Genomic DNA, 17,948 nt, shown 5'->3' with positions numbered 1-17,948 from the left:
AGATTGCGGGATTCTGTCTGTCTCCTCTAACTAATTGGTTTTCTATCTATCAAAAACTGATTTCTATGCCCTTTGGCCAAATCACGAGTGGTCACCCAGTAGTACAAACCGACTGCAAATGTTGTGAAAAAGGGGAAAAGGAAATACCAGGACCACAACTTCTGCAGAAAGAAAGAATAATGCATGAAAAGATTTTACACAGCACATATCAATGATATCATTTATTCCTCTCATTCATTAGTGCTTGAACACAATAGTGTTGTACACACTAGATTCCTTTCAGTCTGAAGTTTTCAGCACACATTTGCATGTTCAAAATGTTTATTTTCTTTCTCGCTATGGTTGTTTCAGCTGAAATGTCTTTTCTGTGAACAGCTCTTCTCTGTATCCCTCATTGAAAATGCTGCTGCTTTCTTTAGAAAGCTGAGATGCAGCGTTGACCCCTCTTAGAGAAGAAGAGTGTTGTTATAGTACCGCTGCCCCCCCTCCACTCCCCCCGCCTGTCACTTCAGACAGCCTCTCACTGGAGAGCTCTCTCTCAGATCAGCACTAAACTCTCTCCTTAGTCTCAGGAAGTGTTGGAGGAAGCACTCTCAGCCTAGTAGGCTTTTCTTAGATTCCTAGGTCTCATTGCATATTCATAGTACCCTCCAAAGTCAAGGGTATCAGGTTTGAAATGGGGGGGAGACATCCAACATTTAATTATTTACTGTCAAATTGTTACTGCTGTCTGTGATATAAGAAAGGTTTGCTCATTAATGCTTCATATTTGAAAGCATTTCTTTGTTGAGAGAAATATCGTTGCTGTTTTCGACCGCCAACACAGTGTCCATTTTCCCACAAGCTGCATCCCTCAGCTGCCGCACAAACAATACAAAGACACTCTCTGCTGTAAGTGGGAAATTGAGAGGCTGCAGTTTGTCATCAGATCTTAGAGCGCTGCGTGTGTCCTTCTGAACAACAGATTCTGGTGTTGGAAAAATCCATTACACAGTTTCCAGTGATAGGGGGATATATTGCAAAATGCCAACTTCTTTGGTAATGAAGAGATCATCTGGAAGACTTTGGGGGGGGAGAATCTACAATGTTTCAATGACTATTTAAGTTAAGAGAGCGATTAGGGGGAAGGGGGGGTGAATATGCAGCTCTAGAAAAGTACATTTCTATCATTTCAAAAAAATATTCTCAATTACAAAACGCATGTCTAAAAAAGTTTTTATTTCTACATTTGGAAAAAAATGTACACACCAAGTACTCAGTCACTTTTAATATTTAATAAGCCCACATTGGGGTGCTTTTAAAGTTGATAACATTTGTCACAGAACAGGAAATATTCTTCAGTCAAATACAGCAAAGAGAAATGCTTTATTAAAAGTCTTTATCATAGTCATTATTTCACACATATGTTTCAAATATACCTTGATTGATATCCTGTAATTGAGTTAGTTGACAGACAGGTAATTTAGACTTGCAGTGTAACGTGAGCACCATGTGTTATTAATCTGTTTTTTCTATTAAAGGCCTAATGGAAGTCTTGTGAGGTCTGTTAGACATTTTAAATCATCATTTAAATCATCTAATTAAAGGCCTTTAATAAAACTTGTTCTGATTGATTGTACCTGATTATATACTTTTCTCTGATCTGTTTTTTTTTTATGGTTTGTTGACAGTGATCATATGCCTGCACCTCTTTATTCATAGCAGGCTTTTTTTTTTTCTCTCCATAGAAGAATTTTTGAGATTTTAGCCAACAAGTTTTTTTTTTATGGTCATTTTTCTTTCTTTTCTTTTTTGTTATTTTAACTATTTAAAAGTGGCAGTAAAATCCAAAACAAAGCCTGTCTGTAAATAAGCCTTAACTGTATGTGGACCACTTACATTTACATAAATGACCCCCGCCAACTTGCCCATTCTGAGCCTGGAAACAACCCCAATGGTGCTGATCATAACAACCAGACGAACCAGCGGTAGCTTGATATCAATACGTCAGTGCTATTCCCATGAGTGTCAGAATTCAAATCCTCACACTGTAAACAACTGCCCACAAGAACAAACCAAAATAAGTGATTCCTGTTGCTGGATTTAGATGAGAACCTCTGTACCATGTCCTCTTTTTGATTAATAGCCAAAGGGTCGTGCTGAGCAGCCATGCTCTGCCACAGCCGGGGGTTCACACTGAAAACGAGGCAGTGGCTGACAGTGGTGAGCTATGTGCCGCTCTGCTCCACGGGAGGTAATGAATCGGTGTGGCTGCCGCGGACTGAAGTGTAGACAGCAGGAGGAAGAAAAGTGATCAGTCTTTCAGGGAGAGGTTCTACTTTTCCAGCATGTGGGCTGCTGATAGCTGGAGAGACTGAGCATAAGGAGAGAAGAAGGGGTTGAGAGGAGGTGTGCTATGAGAGAAGGAAGAGAAAGAGATTGGAGAAAGAATGAAGCGGTAGTGTGAAGGGAGGGATACCCAAAAGCAACAAATGGAGGGAGAGAGGGAAAAAACAAGAAGAAGAGAAAGAAGAGGATGGAGTGTTAGATTCCTGGGGAAATTTCCTCCTTGTTCGCCCACAACACTCCCTAACCACCACAGAGGGGGTTCATTATTCTCACTTTACTTTCCACTAATTATCGTTATCATTATGGGGGATAATTACCATTTCACTCCCTAACACCCATGTAGACTCCTCAGCTCTGAGTCACACACAAGGTTATCAATAGATGCTCAATTGCAGTCTTATCTGCCTAATTATAAGATTTAGACTTTGTGATAACTGAATAGGATGCGAAATCTGGTATTATGTCTTCTGACTGCTGGCGCGATGCTGAAAGTCAGCACAAGGCCCTGAATAAACCAGCGTGTGTGGAACCTGTTAATTAAAAGCTGCTGCCTTTGCTGGAATAAAAATCAGAGAAAATCCAGGGTTATGAAACAACTTTAAATCTCTAACATTTCTTGCAGGCTGCTACAGATTTTGTTCAGAGTATGCACAGGGCTGAACAAAGTCCTGTGAGAAAAGATCCTCTCTGGCTTTGATTTCATTCACTTATTACTTGCAGAAAATAAATAAATAAATTTAAAAAAAAACATATTTTATCTAACCTTGACTCTACTTTTAATTAACCCACACTGTTAGCACCTAGTCCATCAGTCCATTCAACAATGATAATGAAGAGCCACAGCATGCATTTGTCTGCTGGCCCTGCATAACAATCACTGGCTGTGACTTATGTTAAGCTTAGTAGCCGTGTTTGTCAAGGGGGCTTCTAAATCCCTCTGTGGCATTTTGGACTTGCAGCTGACGCCTTGAACCTGATGAATGGTCTCTCCATCTGCTGCAGTTCAACACTAGTCTACAAGACAGACACAGGCATAATGAGCTGAAGAAATTCATTAGACCTGCCCTCTGTTAAAGTGTGTGGCACAAGTGAGAGGAAGTGGTGGAAAAGCAGGCGTGAGGGCATGGGTACAGAGATTAAGGAAAAGGAGCAAAGGAGGCGACTGTGCCAATGGCTCAGTAAGCATATGACAGACAGTTGGTTCAGGCTGGAGGAATGTGTGGCACAGATGACCTCATGACAGATAGGAGGCACATTTCTGTTTGACCCCAATTACCAGAGTTGTTTCTCTCCCTCATATACAGTGCAGTATAGGGTGTAGCCTCTATTCTATGTCATGGAGATTCTATTATATTATTTTTTTGTTATTCTAAGCTCTAAGCTCTATTCTTTCTATAAAGTCATACAAATAATACCACAGCTGTTATAGCAATGTAACTAGTGCTCTTTTTATTGACTAGACAAATGAGAATGAGAACAGAAAACATTCAAAAACAAACAATAAAATTGTTGCTCACTGATATCAAGCTGTTGAATCAACTGTTGTTGTTTTTTCCCCCCAATATTACTCTAGTTGTCTCTGATGTCTTTGTAGATGGTAATCTAAAATTAAAGTGCACTTAGTCTAAGAATATAGTGTTAGAATTTCTTTACAATTATGTTGATTTTAATCTGGAATGAGTTTTTAACATACCCCCCCACCCCCTTTTTTTCCAGCACATTTAAAACCGTCATTTATAATATAAAGAAATATTCAGATGTTTCAGTAGACATTACAGCACTTTGACATTTCATACTGTAGACTTCCCCTGAAAATGTTTGTCTGACTCAAGCAGTTCATATTCAACCACAGTAATATTATTTGTCTGCCATCTCTTCTTATGGCTCTCCACAGAGACACTCATGGACTCCACCACAGCCACGGCAGAGCTCGGCTGGACTGTCTACCCTGTGTCAGGGTCAAGTGACAACAGTGTAAGTGCCTGCTTTTACTTTGTGCCACTTCTGACAGGGAAGATTTAGTTTAAGCTATTATTTAAGTACTATAAGTGTGGTATAGATTTTTTTTTTTTTTAATGTAGTTTTTGGTCACATATTTACATTGAAATAGCAGTCACAACATTACAGTTATCTCAATGCCACAGATTGTGTCATGTAGCACTTTTTTTAAAAAGTAGTAAATAAGTTTGCAGTCTGACAGCAGTGTTTAAATCAAGAAAGAGGAAAAAAAACAGAACAAGGAATCGTCCTAGTTCTTTATTAAATAGAGCTTCCCTCCCAGCCGTTCCATGATTAACCTGTAATAGCCTCCGTTGTACTTAGTGCCCCTATCCTTTCTTTAAAAGTCGATAAGGTTAATTGTTTAAATGCTTTTAATTTTGCTTATTTGCTCACTCTCCCATGAAAGCTTTTTTTTATGATGGTAGTCAGTGTTTTTGTTTCTCACTCTAAGGCCAAAGATCAACCACTGAGCCTGCCTGCTCTGCAGAGCGGGAAATCACTTGAATTTAGAAATAACAAACTCCACACACTTGTGGTGTTCTTTGTACATTTTTATCCTAGCATTTAAATATTCATACCATAGCAGTCCGTAGTTCAGATTTGATTACTTTCTTTTTAGATTCTTTGAACAGGGACAGAAAAACAAGCAGCAATAGCCAACAAAGGATCGTTAATGCAGTGATTAAATTTATCAAGGCTCGGCAAAACTGCAAAGCCCTCTAAATGAAACCACATTTCTTTGTTAAAAACACAGCTCAGACATAAAAAATGCAACAAAATGTAGGGGACAAGAAACTTCCTCAACTAGCCATGAGCTAAAAATTAGGTTCAGATCAATTCAGTTCAGATCTATTAATATAGTGTCAAATCACAACAATAATTACCTGAAGATGGTTTATACTGCCCTACAGTTTTCGAGAGAAAGTCCTAACAATCGGACAATCCTCTACGAGCAAGCATTTTGTGAAAAACTGGCAGAACCCGGCTCAGGGAGGGGCAGCCATCTGCTACAACTAGTTGGGGGGTGAGGAGAAAAAGAAGAGGAAAAGGAATAGGGAGACATAGGGAGACAGGACAAAACGCAAACTGTGGGAGAAAGAGAAGACAAAATTTAATGACATGCTGCAGTGTTATTTAACACCTTGGAAGTGAAAGAGGTAAGCAGAGAAGAAATGCTCAGTGTCTCACAAGTCCCACAACAGTCTGAGCCGATACTACCATAACTAAGGGATCAGGGTCACCTGATCTTGCCAAAAGCATATGAGCTTTATCAAAAGGAACGTTTTGAATCTTAAAGCTCAAAGTGGAGAGGATGTACGTTTCCAGTCTGAAAGCTGAAGGCTCTGAGGGCATCAATTAGCTGAAAAGAAAAATACAACTTCAGTAAAGTCTGTAAATAAATCGCTGAATTAACATCAATAATTCACATAAATCCTGTAGTCATTCAAAAGTAACAGGCGGAGAGAAAATATTAACCAAGCCAGAGTGTTGCAAATACACACAAAGTACCAGATGCAGAAGCTTCACTGATGCAACGATAGGCTACAATGAATGTTATCAGTGAAACAGGGAGACAAAAGTAGCACGAGCACTCAAATATATTAGGGTCCAGAAATCCATGGCTCAAAAAGAAACAAACATACAAGATGTCCCTTCACTGCTGTACAAACTATTTTCTTACAAACATGGAAAACAAATAAGGGAGAAGGGAACCCCCGCTAAAACAAACAAAACCAACAACACGACTATTTGGATTCAGGCTTGTCCCCGTAGTTAACATTAGTAAAGTAAATTAATAAAACCAAAACTGAAAACGGGACCTCCAACTCAACTCATTAATAAACAAAATTATAAATAAGCAAAAAAACAACAACTGAGGAATAATCGTGGTGCTGATAGAGAGATGAGGGGAACAGAGAATGAGAGAGAGTTCTGACCCCGTGGTCTTCTCTGGCTTTTTATGCATGCAGGTCAATCTTTGCAGCAAATCAGCACTAGGGAGAGGAGAGCAGGTTAAGAATGATGACAGAAAAACAATAGGCAGGTTTTAGATGTTCTGGCAGACTGAGTCTGAGAATGATGCAGCTTTTTTTTTAAGATGTTGTACATTTTAGCCTCATCTGAACTTTCTGGTTCAAGGCAAGCACTTTATGGGTGAAGTATGTTCATTTAAAGCTAAATATGTGTGTTCTAATGCCAGACTGGAAGCAATGTGTTATGAGCCTTGTTGGTGTTTGATGCACAGTATTTCCACATGGTTTGCCAGCGCGTTGGTTCCTCCAAGCCACATGCGAGCCAGGCCCACTTCAAGCAGCCAAAACCAGAGTCTCCTCCACTTTTTTCTCCACCACAGAATTTTGCCTTCCTAGAATGGATCCAAAAGAGAGAGAAAAACATTGTAGGCTTATTTGCTGGTGCATTTCAAAAAACCTCTGCCGATTTTATTCAATTATTTATGCTTCTGTGGTTTGTATTAAAGATGGTTCGAATTATACTCCATCACGCTGTGTCTGTTTGCACAGAAAAAAAAAAAGTTAAAGAAAATGCAGCGATGAGAGCTGACTGTCAGCAGTTCCATGATACAACTTCAAAGCTCTACGGTAAAAAATTTAGGACTGCTTCATCTCTACCAACCTGAGGGCACATTGTCTCTTCCCATGCTAATTTTTACAATCAATACCAAAACATGAAGATCCCCGGTCTCCTTTTCTCTTGCCAGCTCTGCATCCAATCTGCAGAGAGCGAGCTAATGCAAACTCCAAAGACAGTTTACATCACATTTTTCTTTCATCTTTGCAAAATGTTTGATTCAGCAAAACATTCATTCACCATTTTTTTTTATAATGAGATTTCATATTAAGTGGAAACTCTAGACTAAGAAGTTGAATATTTAAAGAAACATGAAAAGGTCACCGTTGTAAACTTTGTGCATGCAGTTAAAATGCTCATGCTTGCCAAAATAAGTAAAACTAGAGTCTAAACATCAAACTAAAGACCTCTAAGCTCTTCAATAATCATATGTCTTCCAGTTAAATGTGGTGTACTGCCTGATTTTGTGGTTATTTTCTTTTCCAAATCATATTCAGTTTTATGAAAAGGATAAGGACTTTTCTCTCTCCTTTTTTTTTTTTTTTTTAGTTTGGGCTCTTATTTTCCCAAATCAGTTCTTGCTTCTTTTGGAAAAGTTCCACATTGGGAGTGCAATGAAATCTAAAGTCCTTAAACCCCTGGATTTAATCAGGTATAGCTTGGCCTTATCAGTGTGGGCACTAAGGCTTTATGATGATGTGGCTGAGCTTGGCCAAAGCCTGGGCTGTTGGAAAGCAAAGAATGAGGGCAATGGAGATAGCCTGTCCCTTAGGGGCCAGAGCAACAGGTGTGGAAACAGAGCTTACTCCCCCCTCTCAGTATAACAGCAAGAGGTGCTTTACAGAAGCTATTGTCTTACACATATATATGCATGGCTTCACAGGCTTAGTTAGTGGATCAGTAACATCCAGCAGAGTGCCGCACCAGCAGTTGGCTTTCACTGCTCTCTGTAGCTTCATGAAATACTCTATATCCTAACATGGCATGTGATATGTTACAACAATGGCAATGCAAACAAGAAACAGTATGATGTTACTGAAAGTCAGAAATGTTATGGCAGTTGTTGTTATTCTTATCTTATTTTACAGGATACTTGAATAATGTCTGTCAAATTATTATTTTAAAAAATTCGTTCAAATGAAGCCACAAAATCGTCATCCCACAGTGGGTCTTTGGAAGTGATTTATATGAAACAATATTACACTTCAGGATGTGTAAATCAAGTTTTATAGCTCTCTCTGTGTATTGCCAGGCAGCTCTCCTTTTTAATTATGGAAAATGACAGTCAAACAGTATATTGTGCCTGAGCCAGACAAGCAAGACAGCCACATTATTCTTGATAGTAATGTCAAAAACTCTAAGAATCAATATAATATTTACCAAACCAAAGTTTAGCTAGGGGCATTTAGGAAGTGTTGAGGAAGTATCTCCTAAAAAGTTCTCACATTCTGGCAGTAAAATGCATTTCCCATGCCTAAGCACACCCACACATGAAAACTCCTGCACTCGGTGTACAGTACTTAAACTGTGTCTTTGGGCAGCTTTTGTGAAGATGGCCACAAGGAAACTGACAAAAGTAATGGTAATATGTAAATGTGTAGCACTGTTTCAACAAGTTTACACCTTACTTATGCACTTCAAGAACACATTATTAGGATAAACAGCTTCAAAGATGTGCTACAAAGAAACTGATGTGGCTGTGTTTTATCTAAAGTTAAACAGAGAGCTTGACCTAATGAAAATCAGCTATGAAAAACAGCACTAGCAGAGCAGGGTTAAGTGGTCAATGGTTTTCCTCTCAAGTGGAGCTGAGAGATGTGTGAACATCAGGTCAGATCTCCTGACCTCTTCATTGCCACGCTGAAGTACTAACAACAGTAGTCATTTAGAAATAGACTTATGGCTGCATGGCTCACACACAGCTACTGTGGAAGAAAAACTGAGGTCTCCTGCGTCGGCAGAGAGCATAATTAGGTACTCTGTGGGTTAGGTTATCATTATGTATGTGTCATAATGTGGTGCTGTACCAGGATATATCTCGTGTCATTTAGGGACACACCGCAATGCACACTTTTCCAGAAAGACAATATGCAGCACATGTTGCAAAATGTTTGTAAAAGAAATTTGTTTCCTTGTAATTTATCAAAGATAACTAAGAATTCCTTTGGAAATACGAATGTGGCTGCTTACGTGTAATTGTGTGGTAAACCAACAAGGCATGCTTTTTCTAAACATAAACGACAATTTGTAAAACACAGGGATGCTGGAGTTTACAGTGACCAGCGATTTGTTGTAATTCACAATTAAGTCTGTGAAATTTTGGAGTTATGTATAGAAATATGCTAACGTAATCCACGTATAACTTTGTGGAATTGGGGTAAAAGATGGAGTTGTTCCCCTACTTTCACATGTTGTGCATTAGTAATGGACAGTGGTGATTAGAGTTGACTGCAGCAGACAGTTCTACTTATGTCTGTGTGTGGGTGAGTCTCTCCTCTCGGTGAAGCCCAGTCTCCTGCAGGATTTGGCTCCCATGGCCTCTCTTGTAGTAATTGAATGCAGAGAGTGGGTGTCATTTGTCCTGTGTCCCTCTAGGGAAGCCACTCTTGCTCTGACAGATTTCCCACAACTGCAAATGGCTCGACTATGCCCCGGGAGTTTTCCACTGGGTCTCTTTCTCCATGTTTGTGTGAATAATTTATTTACTTCTGTCAGTGATAGAGCAGTGATGTGTTATGTGGCTCAGGACTGTGAAACTAAATCAGTTTAATTCAAACATCGTAATGACAAGATGCTATAAACAGACAGTAGATGTTATGTCAACCTATGAAACTGTTAAATGTTTGAGAGTTCTGACAGTACGTTCGTCAGTGATGTGTCACTATTCTCACCAGTTTTGGGGTTGTTAAACAAGCTGTTTACTTCTGCATGTCTGTTTTGCAGCTCAACACTTATCTATAATGTATTTTATTTATTGGTTTGCCAGTAAATATCTATGATAAAATGGCATGCTTTTAATCAATGAAGATGTGCAGATAGCATATGAAAGGTGTGAAATAATCTCTCAAGTTATGCATGACCTTGCTGTTCGGTGCAGTAATAGATGCAGTCATTTTTGATTTTTCATCTGGTCGCCAAGATAACAGTTTTAGAGACATTCGCACAGCTTCGAATGATTGTAATGACAATCAACAATCTTCAAATTGTGCTTTCCAAGCAGAACCATCTATCAGAAATCTGACTGCATCAACAGCAGTCCCAAAGAGCGTGTTTGTGGTAGGCTGTTCGTAGCCAACAAATGTACTGACTGTCTGCATGCTGGTTAAGTTTCTCCATTTGCACAGATCCAGAGGAAAACTTTCTGCCAACTTGAATGCATTACATGCAGTTTGAATATATTGTACGAGCATAGTAGTCCTACTAGAGAAATATAACAGATGACATAACACTCGTGTTTTTGTGGAAATCTTTGGAAGCAGTTTAGTCACGAGGCTGATTTTGAAAGTAAAAGGCAACATTAGCGCTAAGCAATATTTTTGAGTTATTTTGTTTTGTGTGCTTTTGTGTTAGTGTAGCTGTTTTTATTTCCTTTCCAATCCACATTTATTAATAAAGAAAAGTTAAAAATAACAAAGTTGACCAAAGTGCTTCGCATGAAACAAATAAATACACACACATACATGCACAAACACATCTAAAGAATCACAAAATACAACACTAAATACCAAAGCGTTCACTCTGAAAGCTGAAGAATAAAGGCATACTTTACAAAATGGCCAGCCTAACATGGGGAGGTAACTCTTTCCAGAGTTTAAGGACTGTGGCTGAGAAAGTTTCTTAAATCTATTCTTTGGAACATGGAGGATTAGCTAATCTGCAGATCTGAGACCTTGAGGAACATAAGGTGTTATGAGATCAGCAAGATATGAGGAAGCCAACCCATTAAGGGATTTATAAACTTACAATAAAATCTTAAAATCAGTCCTAAAATGCACAGGAAGCCAGTGAAGCGATGCCAGAACAGGGGAGATATGATCCATCTTACGGGTTTTGGTAGGAAGGTGCGCAGCAGCATGTTGAAAGGCTTGAAAGTATCACTGACAGAAGTAAATGACCATTGTAATGTGTAAAGGGCATTACAATAGTCAGTTGAGTTGTTATAAAAGCATGTGTAACTCAAAATGATTAAAAGATAAGGAGAGCTTGAGCTTAGGGGAAAAAGCCTCGATTGGTAAAAAACTGATTTCACAACACAATTAATCTGTTTGTTCAGCTTAAAGTCAGAGTCCATTTTTACACCAAGGTTATTTGCACTGAGCTTGACATAAGGATCCAGTGGGCCAAGGTCCAGAGGGTTAGGTATTTTAAGTTCATGTTTTACAGAAAGATGCAAGTGCTGTTCTTGAACACTGGTCACGCAACATGACTATGACTGTTCTGCTTCAGACAATTTAAAAGACGGATTTAGCTTAGAGTCTGAAAAATGAAGCTGGCATGGAAATGCCTTAAAACTGAATTCTTTCTAAAGGGCATTTGGAGGGTAACTTCTGTGGTTGCAAAAAGACTTCATTGTAAAGAAGCCTGACAGTGATCTCAGTAAACGGTTTCCTGATGAGCTCATGATATCAATCTCTAGTTTCATAACTTTAGAATATGTGAAATCTCTCTTTATCTCTTCTTTGTCTGCAAACTCCTCCCAGACCACCAGGAGTTGTACAGCCAAATTTGTCACATCTTAGATCACTGTGGTTTTTTTGGTTTTTTTGTAGCAGATATTATTATGTCATTATGTTACCTAGATACTACCTAGCAATGGGCAAAAATGGCCATTTAACACTTCCTAAGTTCACAACATCTATTATATAGCCACAAAAGTTGAATTATGCCTGGTGCATTACCTGCTTTTTATATTCTGTGTACCTATAACACCTAATGTAAGCTTCCTATTGTTTGTTGAAAATAGCGTCTCTTGTAGATCTAGAAAAGTTGACTCGTGCATACCTAGCGGCTACCTAACAGTAGGCTAAAATGGCCCATTTTAAAAATATAAACAATATCTACCACTCCTTTTGTTACCTGATTAAGTAGCCCCCATCAGTTTGAACATCATGAACAGGCCAAACAGTACAATAGCATGGGCATGCACTAATAGGCATCAAGTTCTTTCTTCAAACTTGGTATATTATTAGAGTTAGAAGGATTGGTGGAATGGTATGCTAATTGACTAATGACTTGTCAATCACGAGTGCAGTTCTCAAATAAGTTAATGTAATCAAAACATCACATTTCATGCCCAAATTGGCAGCAGCTGGTTAAGCAGATTCAAATACAGCACATTGATCCTGAGGGTTTTGCAGTCTGGTCTGGATTTTCCATGGCAGGATCCTTGAAATGTTTAACATCCACACTTAAATTGGTTGTATTTGGTGCAATTCTCTGCCCTTTTACATACCTTTTTATATTTGCGAAAGGTTAATATGGCACTTACACAAAGACATAACATGGATAAAAGTTTTCTTAAATCAGAAATAGGAGAGTGGGGTTATTTATTACAGCATAAACATAAACAAACAACACCTGTGCCTGCTAATTTTGTTTAAATTGTGTTTAGATAAAGTTACTGTTAAATTACACAGTAAATAGATACAAGAGGTATTATACAATATCTTTTACATAATATGTACAGATAATGAAGTTTTTATATATTTTTGCTAAAAAAAAAAAACAACTTATGAAGAAATATGAAACCTTGGACTTAAAGAAAAGACCATCTTTGGTTAATAATCTGAGCTGTAGGGCTTACTCTAGTCAATAATTCAGCCTTGTCGGTGCGTTCCGCCTGGCTTTACAGATAAAGTAGAGACATACTGTCATGAAGAGACATGGATTGCAGGTCAGGTGAACTTTTCTTTCGCTCTCCTCAAATGGCACAAGAGATATTGATTCTGAGCCTCACTCTCAGTGAGCTTCACTGAACTGAAGCACCTTAAATAACTACAGAAGAAGAGAGGAGCAGCAGTCTCTAGTCCAGCACAATCTACAATGCTGTGTAAAAGTCTTGTGCCAACCCTCATCCCTTCATATTTTGGGTTGCAAGGAACCAGACTTTCAAATAATTTTTTAAAGAGTAATAATTATCCAGCAGGTCCTGGAAGTTTTTCTTTGGACACTGGCTATTTTTCATATATTTTCAGTCCAGTCCTTGTACCTGATATTTTCAGAGGCTTTTTGGTTTTGTTTATTTGTTTGTTAAGCTCCTTAACAGTAACCTATGAATCATTCAAGTGAAATCTACAAAAAACAGCAAAAATAACAGTCTGAACATAAAGGTGATTTCCAAAGAGCCATTGGCCAAAATCTTGGTTTATCCTGGCATGGCATGTTGTGTTGTTCCTTGAAGAACTTGAAGAATATAGAGAAGTTGGAGGCCTAAAGAAACTTCCTACAGCAGCTGAAAAGTATCAAAAAGTCTTGATCTTAAGAATTATGGAGGAAAATCCAGCAAAGACTAGATAAAATACCTGAGAGATACATGTGGCTCTGCAGCAACTACTGTTTGCTGAAGACACATCAAAAATGGTCCCAACAGAAGAGTGACTGTCAAGATAACACTCTAAAGGAAGGGAAATGGGCATAAAAGGCTAAGGTGTGCCAAACTGCAAAAAAACTGGACTAAAACAACACTGGCAACAGGTCTTATTGAGGGATCAGTCCAAATTTGAAATATGTGTTTATAAATCATCATTGTTCCACCTCCTGTGCTCGTCTTGGACTTATTCAATTTAAGGTCATACACAGGGTGCATTTCTCTAAGTCTAGACTTTCTGAATTGTATCCAGAAGTGGAAAATAAATGTGATAAATGCCATGGTTCTCCTTGTCACCTTAGCCACATGTTTTTTCTGTGTCCTGAGCTACAAGTTTTCTGGACAGGGTATTTTGCTATTATGTCAACTGTTCTTGGGGTAACTCTTCATCCTTGTCCTCTGATTGCTGTATTCGGGATTCCTGATCGCTCACTTATACTTGATTCCACACAAAAGGATATTATAGCCTTCACATCCCTATTAGCGAGACGTCTAATATTGTTGCATTGGAAGTCTGCTAAGTATCCTACTGTTTCCCGGTGGCTTAAAGATGTCATGTTTTTTTTAAAACTTGAAAAAATTAAATATACGTTGAGAGGTTGCACAGCCAAATTTTTTCACAAGTGGCAACCCTTTATCTCTTATTTTACTAGTCTAGAGGTATTGCCTGTTTAAATGTACTTCTGTTACTGTTATATTCCTGTAATATGTTTGATGGTTGTGTTGATCTGTGTGGGACGGGGGGGGGTGTCTTTGTTTTAGAATGCTTTTTTGTTTAGTTGTTTTTTGTTGTTGTTTTTTCATATAAGTATATTTACTTAGGAAAATGAATAAAGGTTAATTGTATTTTGGTGACTGCAAGTACTGTTGTTTTCTTTTTTCAATAAAAATATTTTCAAAAAAAAAATAAATCATCATTGTACTGAGGAGATCAGGAGAGCGATACAAACAGAGTTCCTACAGCTATATTTAAAACACCGTGGTGGCTCTGTCATGGTTTGGGGCTCCATTTCAGCCAGTGGTGTTTGGGACCTTTATTATACTGATGGACTCATCAACACAGAAAAGTACCATCAGGTTTTGATCTGGAAAATATCTGATTGTTTAAACATGGCAATGGTGAAAATTTACCAAATGCAGAGAATTAAGCCTGGAGAACTATTCCTAAAGACTACTTCAAGAAATTATAAGAAAATTTGCCTGAGAGAGTTCACGCGCTGAAGTTTGCACATTTTTTTTTCTGTTTAAGACAATAGTTTCTCAGTGTTGCTTTTCCAGGGTAATCTAAATCAGACTCCTCGGCAGTTAGTGGACCTGTAAATAGTTTGTTAAGAAAACATAACAACAGTTGGCAGGAAAATAGAGGTTCTGTGTAAAGTACAAGAGCAGTTACTTGTCTGAACGCTGTATGTAACAAGAAGTGTTTTTGAAAAGTAGTTACTGTGCCATGAATGTAACAATTTACTTTCCTATGCCACTGCTAGGGATTCTCAAAGATTCTATCATAGTTTTTAAAACCTGCTTTTTATCAAAGTAATCAGTTATTACATGCAGGTAAATACTAGTGTTTGTTTAAGTATGTTTGGATTAACCAGTGAGTAACATCCAGCAGGTTCAACCAAACATAGGAAACTATTTTCTTGCACCATTCGACCCAAGATTGTTCGAGCTAGGACCCCAACGAGAGCAATTAAAACACAGAACAGTGTGCTTTTGTTTGGAACCAGTCGCGCATTCGGTTTCACACCATTGGTTTTTCATCATGAGAGGATGTTTCTCTGAGGAAGGAAGCATGTGTACCGTGAAAAACCATTAGTTTTTGTTTATCTTGAAGCAGTATCATGTCTAACAGTTTTGAAAAATTACCCCAAATCATGCACAAATGCAAAGGAGCTTATTTTACGGTCTATTAGTGTACTGTTCGGTGCGCTTATTCCATTGCTTGTTGACTTTTGCTGAGAAAACTTTTGCCAAATGTATCAGGATCTTGGTACAATGAATAGGAGTTTTTGTTTCCATCGTCATCTGAGGACAGCTCATTCCCTCCATCTAATCTCTCTAGACATCCTCCATCAGTGCTACCTTCACCTGCTGTACTCAAAACACATGACCACCCTTTTACAGCACTCTCCATGAAGAGCCAGGGGAAAAAGCTGTGAAAATGAAGACGTTTCTTCTAATTTCACACTCTGCGCTTGATCGTTAGGGTCTTATTATGCCCCATTTGCTTCCCTCCACTGGCTGTGATGAAAGCAGGGCAAAGAGGCCGTGACAGGACAAAAAGGGGCCCTTCATCAAAACCCATTTTGTTTGGGGTCTTTTTTAGCCAGATTCAACCCTTCCCCCACATCTCTGCCAACACTTTCCTGGAGTTTCCCCTGTCTGCATCCCTCATTAGTAGCAACCCCCACCTGTCTCCACATTCATTTTATTAAACTGTGATTGCCCAATGCTCTGCTCACTACAAGCAAGCTGTCCGCTCTTATTTAATTGGCCCACAGCCTCCCTACTGCTCCTCAACAAGTGGGAAGGTCAATGGGTGCTCATGACCTGGGATGATGATGTCTGCCAATACTGGGCAAAAGACAGATTTTTTTTTTTTTTTTTTTTCCCCTGTTAACCACACCCGTGAACTGTAGCACATCCATGCCTTTCAACTAATTAGGTTTTAATCTGATCTCTAAAGGTACCAGAAGGGAAACGCTCATAATTATAGTGAGATAATCAATAATAAGGATTAATGCTAGAAATTCATTTGTATATAGATAGTCAAGAAGAAAAATATAAATAAATATAAATTTCAATTGTAACACTTTTTTTCTTTTTTAATAGGGAGACTTCCATTTTTTTCATTGCTGCCTGGATGAAAGGCCCATTTAAGCTCTTATTTAATTTTTTAATGCAGCTTTCTTTTTTTCTCTCATTATCAGTATTATTTTTGGCTGCACATCAGACTTTTCTGTTTAGGTTGGCTTCTGTGATGGTTTGGGTCACGCCAAGCATTACACTAGCAATGATTAATTGGGACATGGGAATTAAGAACTAAAGCTGCTTTAATTAGTAAAAGTGTTTGATAGAATGCAAGTTTGTAACAGGAGGGGTGACTTTTTTCTCCCAAACCGTCAAAATCTGTCAAAATCCTCACTAAGTGGGCACTAATTTGAGAAATTATATCAGCTGTGAAGTGAAGAGTGAAGGGGGAGGAAGAATGGTAGAAACCGTAGCGGGAGCAGCCAATGCAAAGTGGTTCATGGGGGTGAGAACTGGATTCTTTTCTTGGCTGAGATGCTGGGGTCAAGGTCATGGCCTGCATAGTGGTTAGAGTACATGGTGTTTAAAGCTGGTTTGATCCTTAGCCAAGGGGCAGGAAATCCACAGAGGCTGCATCTGGACTCTGTATAGCTGGAGCGAGAACTTAAATTGGTGTGCAGAATGTGGACTTTGAAGTGGAACAGCATACTGAAAAAACCTGGAGTAAAATTTGCCCCCTGATTATTCTTTATATGATTACCTGTGTAATATGATTATGCTAGTTTAGTGTGACTTTGATTGTGGAAAATTCATGTCATGTTTTCTCAGTGCTTCACCATAGTGAAAGGCGCTTTCACTACATTTTCAATACCCCATAACAGCATGTGCTATGAATGTGTCCTATTAAGTTACAATAAAAAAAAAAAGTAGGACACGCTATCATATAAACCAGAGCCTCTCTGCTGTGTTCAAGTGACTAATGTCACATCTCCAATTTCTCTTTGAGCGGTATAGCATGTGAGATATTTCTTTACTGAGAAAGTGGGAAGGAGCAGTCGAATATAAGAAGTCTAAGCCTGTGGAAAAAGATTTCCTTTTCTATAACCACCCGAAATGCATTTATTTTTCCCAAATGAGATTCTTTCTAAAAGTTTAACACATACTCTTAAATGCTATATTTAACTCTTGACAGACTCTACCATGCAACAAACTGCTGCCCGATAAAGCTTGAAACTCAATTCATACCCTGACCTAAACTATCCAGAAATTAAGCGTTAGGAATAACTGGGCAACATTTTAGAAGCCCTGAAGAGTGAGCCTTTTTTCAGTAGAGGAAGTGGTTTCTATTACTATTGCTACTATTGTTTTGAAAACTGTTATTTTATTGACTGTATCGAATGAAATGAAGTTAGGTATGATTCAAAGTAAGCATGAAACATACTTTAATTTCTTAATAACTACCTTGAGAAGTTGGAGAAGGCGCTTCCTTTTCTCAAGGTAATACTCGTATTTGAACATGCTGGGAGGGCTGGTTCTCATTTGTTCTTTAAGCTAGTGGAATGCATCCTTGTAAAGTTATTAGAGATATTATGTTTCCTCTTACCACGCAGTCATTAGAATCAAAATATTGTTTTAAGCTGATTACTCCCAGTAATTGAAGTTATTAGAAGTGAATGAAAACATACCTGTTATT

At 38.4% G+C, this 17,948-nt stretch overlaps 1 protein-coding gene across 4 annotated transcripts in view; it reads left to right on the top strand.

The window, feature by feature from the left end:
* Window positions 1-17,948, top strand: part of ephb2b (eph receptor B2b) — a 124,062-nt gene that overhangs the window by 42,578 nt on the left and 63,536 nt on the right. For all 4 annotated transcript variants that reach the window (XM_039612392.1, XM_031733250.2, XM_039612391.1 and 1 more), the window contains exon 2: window positions 4,223-4,302. In XM_039612392.1, coding sequence (XP_039468326.1) covers window positions 4,223-4,302 — 80 coding nt within the window. The remainder of the gene's footprint in view (window positions 1-4,222; window positions 4,303-17,948) is intronic.

Source organism: Oreochromis aureus, linkage group 5 (assembly GCF_013358895.1).
Source record: "Oreochromis aureus strain Israel breed Guangdong linkage group 5, ZZ_aureus, whole genome shotgun sequence".
NCBI lineage: Eukaryota > Metazoa > Chordata > Actinopteri > Cichliformes > Cichlidae > Oreochromis > Oreochromis aureus.
Note: the sequence above shows the minus strand (reverse complement) of the source record. Positions and strands in the feature narration are given on the sequence as shown.